The 15,102-nt window shown below is 37.3% G+C and overlaps 1 protein-coding gene across 3 annotated transcripts in view; it reads left to right on the forward strand.

Moving 5' to 3' along the window:
* The window catches only part of GDAP2 (ganglioside induced differentiation associated protein 2), a 68,445-nt gene extending 61,127 nt beyond the window's left edge, over positions 1-7,318 (forward strand). For all 3 annotated transcript variants that reach the window (XM_002810362.6, XM_063728008.1, XM_063728017.1), the window contains exon 14: positions 173-7,318. In XM_002810362.6, coding sequence (XP_002810408.2) covers positions 173-220 — 48 coding nt within the window. In that variant the 3' untranslated portion in view covers positions 221-7,318. The remainder of the gene's footprint in view (positions 1-172) is intronic.
* The last annotated feature ends 7,784 nt before the right edge of the window (positions 7,319-15,102 follow it).

Raw genomic sequence — 15,102 nt, forward strand, 5'->3', positions numbered from 1 at the left:
TACTCTGAGTGATACTGGTTGAACTACCTAATGGCTGAGGTCCTGCTTAGTGCCAGACATGTGCTAGACATTTTATATCACTACCTCAATGACTGTAAATCCCTTTTTTTCACATTTCCAGTTAAATTGGTTCTGTTACTTAAATGTTCTTCTCCTTTTTTTCTTTCCACAGGAAAACGGGCCTTACTATACATCATATCCCCCATCACCAGATTTGTGACCTGCCATCTTTCAGTGCTTCTTGGTTCCCAGGATGCCACTTCCTCCACAAATAGCTGCCTGTTGAAGTGATATTCATTGTTGCTGTACAGATCCAGAGAGCCTTTTGTCCCCATCTCTCTGGTATTTTTTTATTGACTGTATATTTTCTGGCACATAAGCAATCTAAAAATGGTAGGCCATTCTGAACTGCACACATTTTAAATTTGTATATTTATATCAAATGGAAATGTTCATTTTTAGATTGTTAATAGGAATTGGGGAGCAACTTTTGAGTATCTTTAGTTTCCTGAAGGACACCGAATTCTCCATTAGATAAACCACCAAGACTGTTCACATCATCTCTCTAACATTGCACGCTTCCTTTGTGTACTTAAGTGATTCTCGAAATATACAGAACCAATGTATGCTAACCAGATGCATTGTTTGCTTCAGATCCATGGTGTTAATACCATGTATATTTTATAAAGATAATTTAGCTGTGTTAAAAGAGAATTATCTGAGTCCAAGAATGTGGAAATGTATCTGACAAAAAACATCAAAATGATTAGCAAAACGTAGGACTTAGAATGTTAATGTACAAGTTAAGACTAAAGTTTAAGGACTAAGATTCCTTGGATTATATGATTTGTTAAGATTGCCACAGTCCTGATCTCAACAGTGTGGGGGGAAACAAGAAGACTGTATCTTCAGCCTTTTTCCTATAATTGTGGATGATTTGGTCTTATTCAAAAGGACCGCACATATTAGTACTCTTAAGAGCATCTTCCAAGACTCCAGCAGTGAGGATTTAGAGAGTGTGTTGTCTTCCAGAGTTATGAATGATTTTGTTTAGCTATCAGGTCTACTACCTCTAAGGACATTTCATAGCAGCATCTCTTGAGTTGCCTGCATCAGTGTGGAGGAAGTGTGTCACAGTGAACAAATCCAGGGAGCTGATAATTGGCAAAAGACCACTTTTACCACTCAGGCTGTATTTGTGCCTTAGCTTGCTTATGAGTAAAAATTAGAATTATGCTGCCTACCTCAGAGAGGTATCATGAAGATAGCATTTCCAAAGGGCTTTGTTGTGGTGGGGTATCTTCAGTTAGTTTTTAAATGGGAATAAATATATATGAGGGAATGCTACACAGCACTCCTCTTGTCCTTGATACCATTTGAGTGATTTTTCTTTTTGTGTGGCAATACCTGTTAGTGTAAAATTCCTTCCTCTTTTGTCCAGAATCTCTTCTGGCCTGCTCATCCCTGATGCTATACTTCAATGAGAGGCATCTGTTGGCCATTTTAAACTTTTCTTCTTGAATTAAGGTCAAACCATTATTACTCCCATCTGGGTAGCTTCGTACTTTTTTTTTGATTCCTACAGCCACCTCCCCATGGCCCCATCTTCCTCACCCCATCACGTACATTGGCAGTTCAGAAAAAAAAAAAAAGCAGAACCTTTCTGTTCTATCATGTGCTCCAGATCAGTGCTTCCAAGGGTCCCATTCTTTTCTGCCCAAACTAATTCTTCATTGGAGATCAAAGAAACATATTCTCTTCATTTATGATAGGGAAATGCCCCTATAGTTGCATTAAATTCATCCTGTATTTTCCCATATAAACAAGAAGGGACTTTACATTTTTTAGATAAAGGTTCTTTTCTTTTGCATGTATTGAACACATTTTCTTTGTGTCAGACCTCAAAATTACTTGATCCTTATATATACATCTATGTTAAGATTTTCTCTTATGTCCGCTAGGTCATCACATCCAGGCAGCCAGTCAGGTGTCAGATGTTAAGCTTTCTCTCAAATAGTACTTTTTTTTTTAACCCCTTGGGCCCTGTACCTTAAAAGTCTGAAACTTTAACTTCATCTTCTACAGTCAATCGTGAGATCATATTTGAAGTATCTTCTTCACAAGGAGCAGCTATGAAAGTCTGCCAACTTTTCTTTGTTAAAGGGGAACTTGGCTACCTCAAGAATCTGGCCCAAACCATTTTCTATATAGATAATAGAGGCCGTAAGCTACTTTGCCAATTTGAAAGGAAGCAAATTTATATGTACAGTTTATTACAGGCAATAATTTTGAAAGGATGTTCCTTTGCTATATTCATACCAGTATATTAATGTTTAGTAACACAAGCAGGATTCTACATATGCTGAGATTTTAGTACAATTGATGTCCTAGGGTATAAAGGTGGTACAGAACTATATACATATCAACTGTGTTTTATAATTCAATGATGACTAAAGAAAGATAAGGACTACTCTTCTCACTGAAACTAAATTCGATGTGGGACCAAGTTCATGCTTTTATAGATGTCTAAAGTGTTATAGGATGAAGTTGCTTCAAAGTACCAAATCCTAGAGGAGAAACATAATGATCTTGATATTGAAATGATTAAGCAACATTTGGTATACCAATCTGCCTTTGTGAAGAGGTTTAGCCTGAATAATACATGCCATTTTCAAGGACATATTAGAGGATAAAGGGGATACTGGATGGAGATGACCACCAGCATCTGATGTTAATTCAAAGCACCACCAAGTCTTTAATTTAATTAAACTTTGGTCATGCCAAATGCTAATTGAATTGTTGAAGACACAAGTTATAAAATATTAATTTATTAATCATGAAAGGCATAATCAAAAAGGCATAATTGATTTTTAAAACAAGTACACTTCTTGCTTCCACGTGTATTTGGGTTCTTAATTCATCTATATCCAAGTTTCTTGATAGTGAAAATTACCTCTTAAAAAAAGTTCAGCCTTTATTAGACTCGTGAGGGCAAATGGCACATATTTTAAAGATGTTTTCTCCTTTAATGTATATTATATTTCATTGGCGGATGCTTTATATTTCCTTTTTCTTTTTCTTTTTTTTTGGAGACAATCTTGCTTTGTCACCCAAGCTGGAGTGCAATGGTGTGATCTCGGCTCACTGCAGCCTCCGCCTCCCAGGTTTAAGTGGTTCTCCTGCCTCAGCCTCCCTAGTAGCTGGGACTACAGGTGCCTGCCACCATGCCTGGCTAATTTTTTGTATTTTTTTTTTTTCAGTAGAGACAGGGTTTCACCGTGTTGGCCAGACTGGTCTCAAACTCCTGACTTCAAGTGATCCGCCCGCCTCGGCCTCCCAAAGTGTTGGGCTTACCAGTATGAGCCACCGTGCCCATCCTGTATTTCCTTTTTCAAAGGAATACATCTGCAGTATTTTGAGAGTAATTAGCAGAGGGTTTTTTGAGTATTTTTGGTAGGAAAAATAGATGTAGTTTTTTTATCAAATTTCTGAAATTGAAAAGAAAATATCACTTCTTTTTAAAGAGGGATAAGTGTAGTCACTCTAGTAGAAAAACATGGCTTGCCTGTTTCCTCTTCTTTTCTGTTTGCTTGGATATTGTTTAATGAATACAAACTGTAGGTTTAGTCTTGTCTTTATAACAGTTAACGGAGAAGTGATAAAATTAAGTATTCAGCATAAACTAAAGATCAGTCTTTGTAGTTCCCCGATACATTGACTGTATGTATGTATATAGAGTTTAAATTGCTTAATATATGCACAGAAATGATTAGAATTTGAAGTACTATATAGAGGAGAGTTACATGGTTCTAGTGGCAGTGGATTGATTGTATTAAGGACCAAAAGAACTACAGGATAATATAAAAACACCTTGAAAACTGGAGTGAGTTAGGTTTCTTTTTCTTTTTTTTTTTTTTAACGGCCTTACTGTAGGTTTTTTTTTTTTTTTTTTTTTTTTTTTTGGTCACCCAGGCTGGAGTGCAATGGCGCAATCTCAGCTCATTGTAATCTCTGTCTCCTGGATTCAAGAGATTCTCCTGTCTCAGCCTCCCCAGTAAGTGAGATTACAGGCATGCACCACCATGCCCGGCTAATTTTTGTATTTTTAGTAGAGACGGGGTTTCGCCATGTTGGCCAGGCTGCTCTCGAATTCCTGAACTCAAGTGATCTGCCCACCTCGGCCTCCCAAAGTGCCAGATTACAGGCATAAGCCACCGTGCCTGGCCAGGTTTCTGATTATAGTTTTCTTAAGTTGTAATCATCATAATTAACGTGCGCTAGAGTGTTTTAACTGTGCTGGCACTAATGCTTCTTGGCATATGATTAACTCTTGTTTTGCAATTGCCTGAGACCATGAAGAATGAAGGAGGGCTTTACCTTACCTTAGTCATTTTGTGTGAATACCGTAAACTGGGTGGCATAACAAAACACATTTATTTCTCACAGTTGGAGGCTGAGAAACCCCAAGATCAGAGTGCCATCCAGCGCGATTCCTGATGAGGGCCCTCTTCTGGCTTCTTGCTGTATTCTCACTTGGCAGAGAGAGAGAGAGAGACATCGTTACTTTCCTGTCTCTTCTTATAGGGGCACTAATCTCATTCGTGAGGGCTCCACCCTCATGACATAATTACCACCCAGAGGCCCCACCTCCAAATGCCATCACTTTGTATGTTAGGGCTTCAACATATGAATTTGCAGGTGAGGAGGAGAACATAAGCATTCAGTTCATAACATACCTATAATCTAGGTCATATAAACCCAGAGATGATAAGGATCGCCTGGTAGGCCTAGCCATATATACATATACATGCATGCACACACACATATATGCATAATCTGCCTTGTTTTACATTGAGTCTGACTTCTGTGGTCCATATGTAAAGAACATAGAGCAATAAATAACCTAGTTCAAGCTTTGAGTCTTACTGAACTAGTCCTTAAACAGATGGTATCAAGATCATTTTAGATATTAATGACTGTCTTGTATATTAGTTATTATTTTTTACACTTTTAAGAACAGCATCTTTGAATCTTTTCAAGTACGGTATGCCTTAAATATATAGGACCACTGAGTTCAGGAAGAAAAGCATAGGTATTCTTTAGGTGAATTACACTAACAAAATCACAACTGCAGAATGTGATCTGATACTTTTGTTGGACAGTAAAGCCAATACATTTTATATACACAGTCACACCTTTTTTTTTGTAAATGTGTTTCGTTAACGTAAGCACACAGTCATCACAGACTGAGACAGGACTTTGTTAGACCAGATCTTGTGAGCTAAATATTTAAGAGCTTAACATATATAAATGATTTTAATTGGTATTGGGCGAAGGAAACCTAAAAATGCTTAAATTGACAGATCTTACAATTTGTTTACTGAAAATTCAGAAAGTTTTTATGAAAACTTTGTATTTTAAAATTTTTTTGCTCATTCTGAATTAGAAGTTAGATCCCTTTTAAAGAGGGTCTCACTCTATACAAATACAGCCTATGAAGAACCAATAGTGAAATAATAGTGTTTACATTGAACCCCAGGATGGGACATTATTTTTTGACCATTTACATCAGGTCTTTCTCTAATTACCAAAGTTAACCTGAAGAGTAGTTAAAAACTCAGTGAATTTTAGTCAGCGTTCTCTGTGGAGACCTGGACTAGTGCTTCCCAAACTTTCATGTGCACGTATCAAATCAGCTGAGGATATTATTAAATGGAGATTCCAATTCAGTAGTTCTGGGGTGGCCTCTGGGATTATCAGTTTCTAACAAGCTCTTAGGTGTTATCAATTCTCCTGCTCCCCAGACCATAGTTAGAGTAAAAGAGTATAGACTGCATTTAGCTTCCAGATTTTCTCTTTCAAGGAAACGAGACAGAACTGTCATTGTAATTCTTCCTGTGGTCCAGGCACTCTAACGTTCATCATCTCTTCTAATGCTCTTACAAATCCTGTGAGGTTGGTGATAATAGAAGTTACCTACTGAAGACAACATTGACAAGCAGGACCGACCGTGTAGACCAGTTTTCTCAAACTTGAATAATGTACTTCACTTTTTAATAAGGAAAAAAATCTCTTAGCTCCTCAGTTTTTGCTTAATTTATATTTATTATAATGTTATCTAAATACATATAAACATAAAACTAGGTATAAATGCTTTATGTTTATATGTCTTGCACAAGTATAAAACCAAAACAAGTTTATGGGTTAACACAAGCAAAACTATAAAACTAATAAAATTTAAAATAGTATCAAATAGTGATGTTTTGACAAAATGAAATCATCACTTGTAATGTGATTATGGTACTGAGTGCTACAGTACAGGCTCTTTTCAGCTCAGCAGGCATGTACTGCCATGTGCTATGTGATGACCCAATTCACCCTGTTTTTTTCTATTCAGACTATTACTTTTATTTGTTCAGCACATAGTGATGTTATTTGGTCCTCATCTAGCCTGAATCCATCATTCGCCTATTAAAACAGCCTCTGTTCTCCATAAGCCTTCCACCACTAATGTAGAACTGGGCCTTAACAGGGAAGTCAATACAAATACAAACCTAAGCACTGAGATGGTTCTGCCAATATTTGGTTTTAATACAATTATCCAAATAATTCAGAGCATGAATATTATTTTAAAATGTTTCATCAACATGAATAATGCATAATTCTCATAGTAAGTTCATGGGCACTTTCCTACACCCAACACATATATACTCCACAAGGATTTCTCATGGACCCCAGTTTAAGAAGCAACAATTTAGTGGTCAGTAGCATTGGCGCTTTGGCTTCTGACACACTCAGGCCTTGGGCCTGTTTCTCAACTTTTTCTGAACCTCAGTGTTTTCATGTATTCAACAGGGATAATATTAATTGAATAATTAGGAGGAACAAATGCAATAATGTACATAAAGCATGCATGGTAGTGTTTATAAATAGCAGCCACCACTGCTTTGATTAGAAATAATAACAGCTAACATTTGAGGATTTACTGTGTGCCTTGAACACTGCTAAGCTCTTTATATATATTACATATTGAGTGGTAGAATCAGGATTCAAATCCAGATCTGACTCCAAAGCGCATGCTTTTATAAAACATAATTTAAATATAGAATATCAATGTAAATTGCTTATTTAGAAAGTTTCTTTTCTTATATTTTCTCAAAAATATTTATTATCAAATTAGTGATTTTGTAGAGGGGTAAATAGCTAAATTTCCTTTTAAAAATTGTATGATGTGCTGATTTCAAATTGATGTGAAATACAGATTTCATTTAAAGGCAGTCATGCCAGATTGTGTAACAGTAAAGGAATATTCAGACCACTGGGCTCAACTTAGCATTATTATTCTCTTGCATATTTGTGATCAGTGACTTATAACATGAGATTCTCCCTGAATTGCAATATAGCTTTTTTTGCAGAAAAAGCATTCCCCCCCATCAGTATTATTCCATGTCAGTTTTGTGAAATAGTGTGCAAACAGCCTAATGTTCATATGTAAAGCATCTTTCAAAACTTTAGTTTCTAGTCAGTCTTCTATCTTTTCTTAGTTTTCTAAGGTAAACTCTGCAATTCTGTAAAAATGAAGAAACATACTGTACGCTGGATTTTTGTTTGTTTTGCTTCGTCTCTGTTTGGGTGGGTAATGGGAGGAAATACTAGTAGAGAGTTGCAAAAGAAACTACTCCAGTAATTATTTATTAATGAAGATGGTAGTTATGAAATTTAAAAATTTTCTCTACTTACTAAAACATAAATTTGCACAAATTATTAAAGTAGTGGAGACATGAAATATGAGGCTGTTACTGAATTTTGTTAATTAAGATTATTTTTTAAATATGTCCCTTTATCCCATCCTAGATAACAACACAATAATAATAATCTATGTTGTGGAAATTATTGATTCTTTTGCATTGCAGCCTCTTTTCTACATTTCCAGAGTCTTCAAGTTTAGTGAATGAATTTCTCTCCATATGTGTGGGTTATCAAGATAGAGCATATGTTTTCTGTAATACTTCATCACTACCTCAACATATCATACCATAAGAAAATTGCTTGACTGGGCACAGTGACTCATGCCTGTAATCTCAGCATTTTGGGAGGCCGAGGCGGGTGGATTACCTGAGGTCAGGAGTTTGAGACCAGCCTGGCCAACATGGTGAAACCCCATCTCCACAAAAATTAGCCGGGCATGGTAGTGCACGCCTGTGGTCCCAGCTACTCCGGAGGCTGAGGCAGGAAAATTGCTTGAACCTGGGAGGCGGAGGTTGCAGTAGCCAAGATCGTGCCACTGCCCTCCAGCCTGGGTGACAGAGCGAGACTCTGTCTCCAAACAAAAAAAGAAAAAGAAAAGTGCTCTGGCATAACATTTATAGATACAGCCCAGTCTTCCTAATTTTCTTCATTTCAACAATGTTATTTGACTTGAGTTATAAGCCTATTTCAGTTAAAGTTATGGTCCTCTTTCTTTTATTGAATACAAATAAGACATCTTTATATAACTTTTCCTTTACTACTTGAATGGGATGGCCTCTAGTCTTTTGCTTCTTTAAAATCCAAACTTACTGTTTATTAGTAGGTTTATAAAGCATTTGACTATTTATGTTTTCTAGTTTAGATGTGTCTGGTATTTACATTTTGAAATACTTAATATAAATGATAAAATATATTTTTTGAAATAGGGGGTTATGTTATCAATTTTATTTCTAAAAGTAAATTAGGTGTTAACATTTATTATGAAAGGGGATACTGGTTCTCAGACAGTTCAGAATCACTGAAACCCCTTATTTTACAAATGAAGAAATGGAGGCTCAGGCAGGTTAAAGCAGATTGGACTAATGCCAAATCATGTAGATTCTAGGTACTGTCAGGGTGACATTGCCACTGATAGCTTGAGCTGTTTGGTTGATAACTACATTTGCCCAGCTGTCAGACTTTAACATTCCCTCTTATGTCCTCTAAAGAAGGGGGATTTTTAAAAATTCATTATTTATTTTTTGTTTACATGACACTTGCTTAGCCAAGTTCCAGGGGAGGAACAGAGTTCAGGAACTAGCAGCAGAGGTTAGCAATCATCATTCTGGGATTGTGAAAATATTTTGAGGTGGGTTTAATGTTAAATTTAAACATTTGGGATTTTTTTTTTACACAAATGCTCATTTACTGTCTCATCCCTTAAATAGAAATTCCTCCTTTCAGCAAAGTTAAACAGGAAAGCAACATTTAGAACCAAGTAACACTAAGAAAATGTTTATCTGAATGTGATGAACTTACACCACCTAGAAAACTGCACAGACTTGGGCAGTGATACCCTATCAAGTGCCAAAAGTGTGCCAAGATAAGCTTCATAATAAAATTATGGAGGCTCTCACAAGAGAAAATGAATTCTTACCTATGAGCTCATTTTTTCTGACATTAATTTGATAGCATGGAAATTCTAGCTTGTTCCTGCCTGAAATGGGCAAGATCACAATACAGAGAAAATCTATACTTCTTCCACTCATTCAGCAAATCATTACTAAGGATCTATGTGTTGGAGTAATGCTAGCTGCTATAACAAACAATCTGAAAATGCATAATGGCTTAACCACAATAGAAATGTATTTTTCACATAAAGCTTGAACAGCTGTTCCTGATGAGCAAGCAGCTCTTCTCCAAGTCCTGATTCAGAGACCTAAGTATCTTCAATATTGGGGGCCCGCCAGCTTCAACATGTGGCTCCCAAAGGATTCGTGCTTTTCTGCTTCAAGCTGGCAGATGGGAAAACAGCATGGAGGACCTGCCCACAAAGTTTTTATATGTCAGAACTGGAGGTGGCACATACCACTTCTGTTCAAATGCCATTATGTAGAACTCAGTCACTTGGCTACACTTAAGTGCAAGTTTAGGAGGCTAGGAAATGTAGTCTGTGGGCCCAGGATGAAGAGAGTAAGAGTTTGGTGCTCGCTTTCTGCAATAAACTTTTGGGCTGTCTGCTAGGTGCTGGAAACATAAAATTATAAGAGATATTCCAGCTGAGTGGAAATAAATTGCAACATAGTGAAAGAAATGCCTCACTACAGATATATCAAATGTCATTTCACAGAGTAAGTCAAATGACACATGATCACAGTTTTGTCTCGAACAAAATCCCATGGCATAACTTGGGACACTGAACTGAAGCTCTTAGTTTCTTGAATCCCTATCACCATATGTGCACATACAGGCTAATAGCTTATAAGTATTCTGTGTTCCATTTCAGATAACCACAGTAAAGTGAATACTGCAATAAAGCAAGTCACCAGAATTTTCTAATTTCCCAGTGCATATAAAAGTTATGTTTACACTATACTGTAGCTTATTAAGTGTGCAATAGTATTATGTTTTTTAAAAGCCAATGTACATACCTTAATTTAAAAATTCTATATTGTGAAAAGATGCTAACGATCATCTGAGCCTTCAGCGAGTTGTAATCTTTTTGCTGGTGGAGGGTCCTGCCTTGATGTTGATGGCTGCTGACTGCTCAAGGTGGTGGCTACTAAAGGTTGGAGTGACTGTGGCAATTTCTTAAAATAAAACAGCAATGCAGTTTTCCACATCCATTGACTGTTCCTTTCACAAACGATTTATCTGTAGCATGCAATGCTGTCCTATAGCGTTTTACTCAGAGTAGAACTTCTTTCAAAATTGGAATCAGTCCTATCAAACCCTGCCAGTGCTTTACCAACTAAGGTTGTGAAATCTAAATCCTTGTCATTCCAGCAATGTTCACAGCATCATCAATATATTCCATCTCAAGAAACTACTTTGTTTGCTCATCCATAAGAAGCAGCTCCTTATGCATTAAAGTTTTCTCTTGAGATTGCAGCAATTCAGTCACATCTTCAGGCTTCACTTCTAATTCAAGTTCTCTTGCTATTTCAACTACATCTGCAGTTACTTTTTCCATGGAAGTCTTGAACTCCTCAAAGTCATCCATAAGGGTTGGAATCTACTCCCAAACTCCTATTAATATTGATATGTTGACCTCCTCCCATGAATCACAAATGTTCTCAATGACATGAAGAATGGTGAGTCTTTCACTGAAAGCTTTCAATTGACTTTGTCCAGATCCATCAGAGGAATTACTATCTGTTGCAGCTATTGCCTTACAGAAAATGTATTTGGTAAGTAATAAGACTTGAAAGTTGAATTCACTCCTTGATTCATGGGCTGCCGAATGGATGTTGTATAACAGGCATGAAAATTTCATCTTGTAAATCTCCATTAGAGACTTTGGGTGACCAGGTGCATTACCAATGAGCAGTAATATTTTTAAAGAACTCTTCTTTTCTAAGAGGTAAATCTCAACAATGGCTTAAAATACTCAGTAAACCAGCCGGTCGCGGTGGCTCACACCTGTAATCTCAGCACTTTTGGAGGCTGGGGCAGGTGGATCATGAGGTCTGGAGTTCAAGACCAGCCTAGCCAACATGGTGAAACCCTGTTTCTACTAAAAATACAAAAATTATCCAGGCGTGGTGTCACACGCCTGTAGTCCCAGCTACTCTGGAGGCTGAGGCAGGAGAATTGCTTGAACCTGGGAGGCAGAGGTTGCAGTGAGCCGAGATTGCACCACTGTACTTCAGCCTGGGCAACAAAGTGAGACTCTGTCTCAAAAAATAATAATAATATTCAGTAAACCATGCTGTAAACAGGCTGTCTTCTGGGCTTTGTTGTTCCATTTATAGAGCACAGGTAGAGTAGATTTAGCCTAATTCTTAAGGGCCATAGAATTTCTGGAATGGCAAATGAGCATTGGCTTCAACTTAGTCACCAGCTGCATTAGCCCCTAATAAGAGAGTCAGACTTTCCTTTGAAGCTTTGAAGCCAGGTATTAACTTATCTCTAGCTATGAAAGTCCTAGAGGCATCTTCTTCCAATAGAAGTCTATATTCTCTACTTTGAAAATCTGTTGTTTAGTGTAGCTACCTTCATCAGTTAGCTAGATCTTCTGGATAACTTGCTGCAGCTTCTACATCAATACTTGCTGCTTCACCTTGCACTTTTATGTTATGGAGGTGGCTTCTTTCCTTAAACCTCATGAACCAACCTCTGCAAGTGTCAGACTTTTCTTCTGCAGCTTTCTCACTTCTCTCAGCCTTCATAGAATTGAAGAGAGTTAGGGTCTTGCTGTAGATTAAGCTTTGGCTTAAGGGAATGTTATAGCTGGTTTAATCTTATATTCAGACCACTAAGACTTTGTCCCTGTTTACTGATAGGGACACATTTCATCACATTTTGTTCTCACTGGAGTGCACTTTTAATTTCCTTCGATAACTTTTTTTTTGCATTCACAACTTAGCTGTTTGGAGCAAGAAATCTAGCTTTCAGCCTGTCTAGGCTTTTGACATGCCTTTCTCCCTAAGCTTAATCATTTCTAGCTTTTGATTTAAAGTGACAAATATGTGACTCTTCCTTTCAGATGAATACTTAGAGGGCATTTTAAGGTTATTAATTGGCCTAATTTCAGTATTGCTGTGTCTCAGGGAATAGGGAAGCCCAAAGAGGGCGAGACACAGTGGAACAGCCGGTCAGTGGAGCAGTCAGAACACACAACATTCATTGATTAGGTTTTCCATCTTATATGGGTGCAGTTTGTGTCCCCAAAATGATTGCAATAGCAACATCAAAGATCACCATATTAGTATAATGATGAAAAAAATTGAAAGTCTTGCAATATTGACACATCAGTATTGCAATGTCTTGCAAAATGTGACACACAGACATGAATTGAGCGTGTGCTGTTGGAAAAATGGCACTGAGACATGCTTGGTGCAGGGTTGCCACAAACCTTCAATTAAAAAAAAACACTATTTTTTCCAAGCACGATAAAGCAAAGCACAATAAGATTATGTATGCCAATATTCTAAAACAAACAGGATGGAGGAGCATCTAGACATTCTTTACTGAATCTTGTAATAATCTTACTACTCAAAGGAAGGTCTGTGGATCAGGAACATTGACATGTTAGGAATATAGACTCAGCCCCCACCCCAGCACTAGGGAATCCGATTCCATTTTATCAAGATGCCCCAGGCAATTTACATCCACATCAAGGTTTAAGAGTCCTTGTAATCCTGGCTCTGGCATTTACTAGCAGTGTGATGTTAGATTGCATAATCTCTGTCTCCACTTTGTCAGCTGTAAAATAGAGGGTGGAGTGCAGGAAGACAGGGTGCATGTAATTGGATATTGGGATATCTCTAGAGATAAGTTACACAAATGTTAAATAACACCTCTTGCTTAGTAAGCATTGGTTATTTTCACGTGCTAAGTACTTTCAAAAACGACTGTAAGGGGATACAGCTTTCAAATTCTCTTAAGTATTTGAACTCATCCTCTTTAAACCCTTACCCTTATTTATGTCACATTAAGGGTTTTTAGCCTATTGAAATGTTGGGGAGGGTTTTTATTCATATGGTTTAGTCTTTGTTCCTTAGAGATGAGTAAGCACAGGAAAAATAAGCATTTCCAAAGTCAGCAAATAGTGTTTGTCCTAATAAGCCCTAATATAGACAAATGGCCATAACTTCAATCAATGAATTATCAAGTTATAAACTTAAAAATGTACACAGAAACAATCTACTAATTTGTCGAACCTTGAAGGACACTGACTGCTTAATGGACTTTAGTCATAATATGTTGTAACCCTAGATTAACTGAAATGGGTGAAATGGATATGTATATATAGAATAAGTTTGTGCAAAGAGAAGATAACCTGGTTTTCAACTTCTTTGAAAACATGTTTTAGTATAATCTTTGTGCATCATTTAGTAAGTATAATATATTCTGTTAAGTTTCATGTTTGTCTTATGTAATGATTTGGAAAGCACATCCAGGTCTTTCAGTGTCTCGGGCTCATCCTTCTCATACTGTTTCACTTCATCCTGTGTGGTCAGTGTAGAAGGTTATCAGAGCAGAATCTGTACTGCCCTAAGAACACAGTCTGAGACTTTCAGAGCATCTTTAAAGTAAGTTCCTAGTATCAGTTTACTTGGCTTTTGCCTCTTTTTCTAAAAGTAAATTATAATGTTAAAATTCCAGTTTAATTAAGGTATATTTACTGATGTTATGGGATGGCTTACTTCAGGCTCATGAAATTCCGTAAAACTGGAAAAGAAATTGAAAGGCCTCAATTCTTACAGCTTTTACTCAAGGAAATGAGCAAATCTAGCACCATTTACATTTGAGTTCAAATAGGAATAAGGTACTAACTTTAACCTCAATTGTTGAATTATACCATTGATTTGTTGGAATCATGGATCGGTGGGAACTTTTCAAATTAAGAGGGAATTATTTTCTGTTCCCATCTATGTCAAAACTTGTATATATTTGTATGCATTCAGACCCTGCTTCTCAATTCATAGAGAAATGAACTTAAAGTTTGGAAAGGAAGCATGAGCATGCTTCGCAGTTGTTTTCTTTGTAAAGCACTTAGTACAAGACCAGAACTAAGAGGTGCTCAATGCTTTCTTATTAAATGTATCTTATTGGTATGGAAAAAGGTGTCCTAGCAAACCTATTTAAAAAAAAACAAAAAAAACTATTTATTTATTTATTTATTTTGTAGAGTCTGGGTCTTGCTCTGTTGCCTGGGCTAGTCTCGAGCTCCTGGCCTCAAGCGATCCTTCTGCCTAAGGTTCCCAAAATGCTGGGATTACAGCATAAGCCACCACACCTGGGCAGCAAACCTAATTTTGAGCCTAACATAACACCTGTGAGAGTTAAGCAGGAAAGAATTAAGAATCCACCCCACTTTTTTTTTTTTTTTTTTTTTTGAGGCAGGGTCTCACTTTGTTATCCAGGCCGGAGTGCAGTGGCGTGATCATGGCTCACTGCAGCTTCGACCTCCTGGGCTGAAGCGATCCTCCCACCCCAGCCTCCTGAGTAGCTGGGACTACAGGCATGCATCACCACACCTGGCTAACTTTTTTATTTTGTAGAGACAGAGTCTTGCTATGTTCCCCAGGCTGGCCTCAAACTCCTGGGCTCAAGTGATCCTCCTGCCTCCACCTACCTCCCCAAGTGTTGGGATTCTAGGCATGAGCCATTGCATCTGGCTGTACCTGGGCTTTTTTGTTTATTTGT

This window comes from Pongo abelii, chromosome 1, assembly GCF_028885655.2.
Source record: "Pongo abelii isolate AG06213 chromosome 1, NHGRI_mPonAbe1-v2.0_pri, whole genome shotgun sequence".
NCBI lineage: Eukaryota > Metazoa > Chordata > Mammalia > Primates > Hominidae > Pongo > Pongo abelii.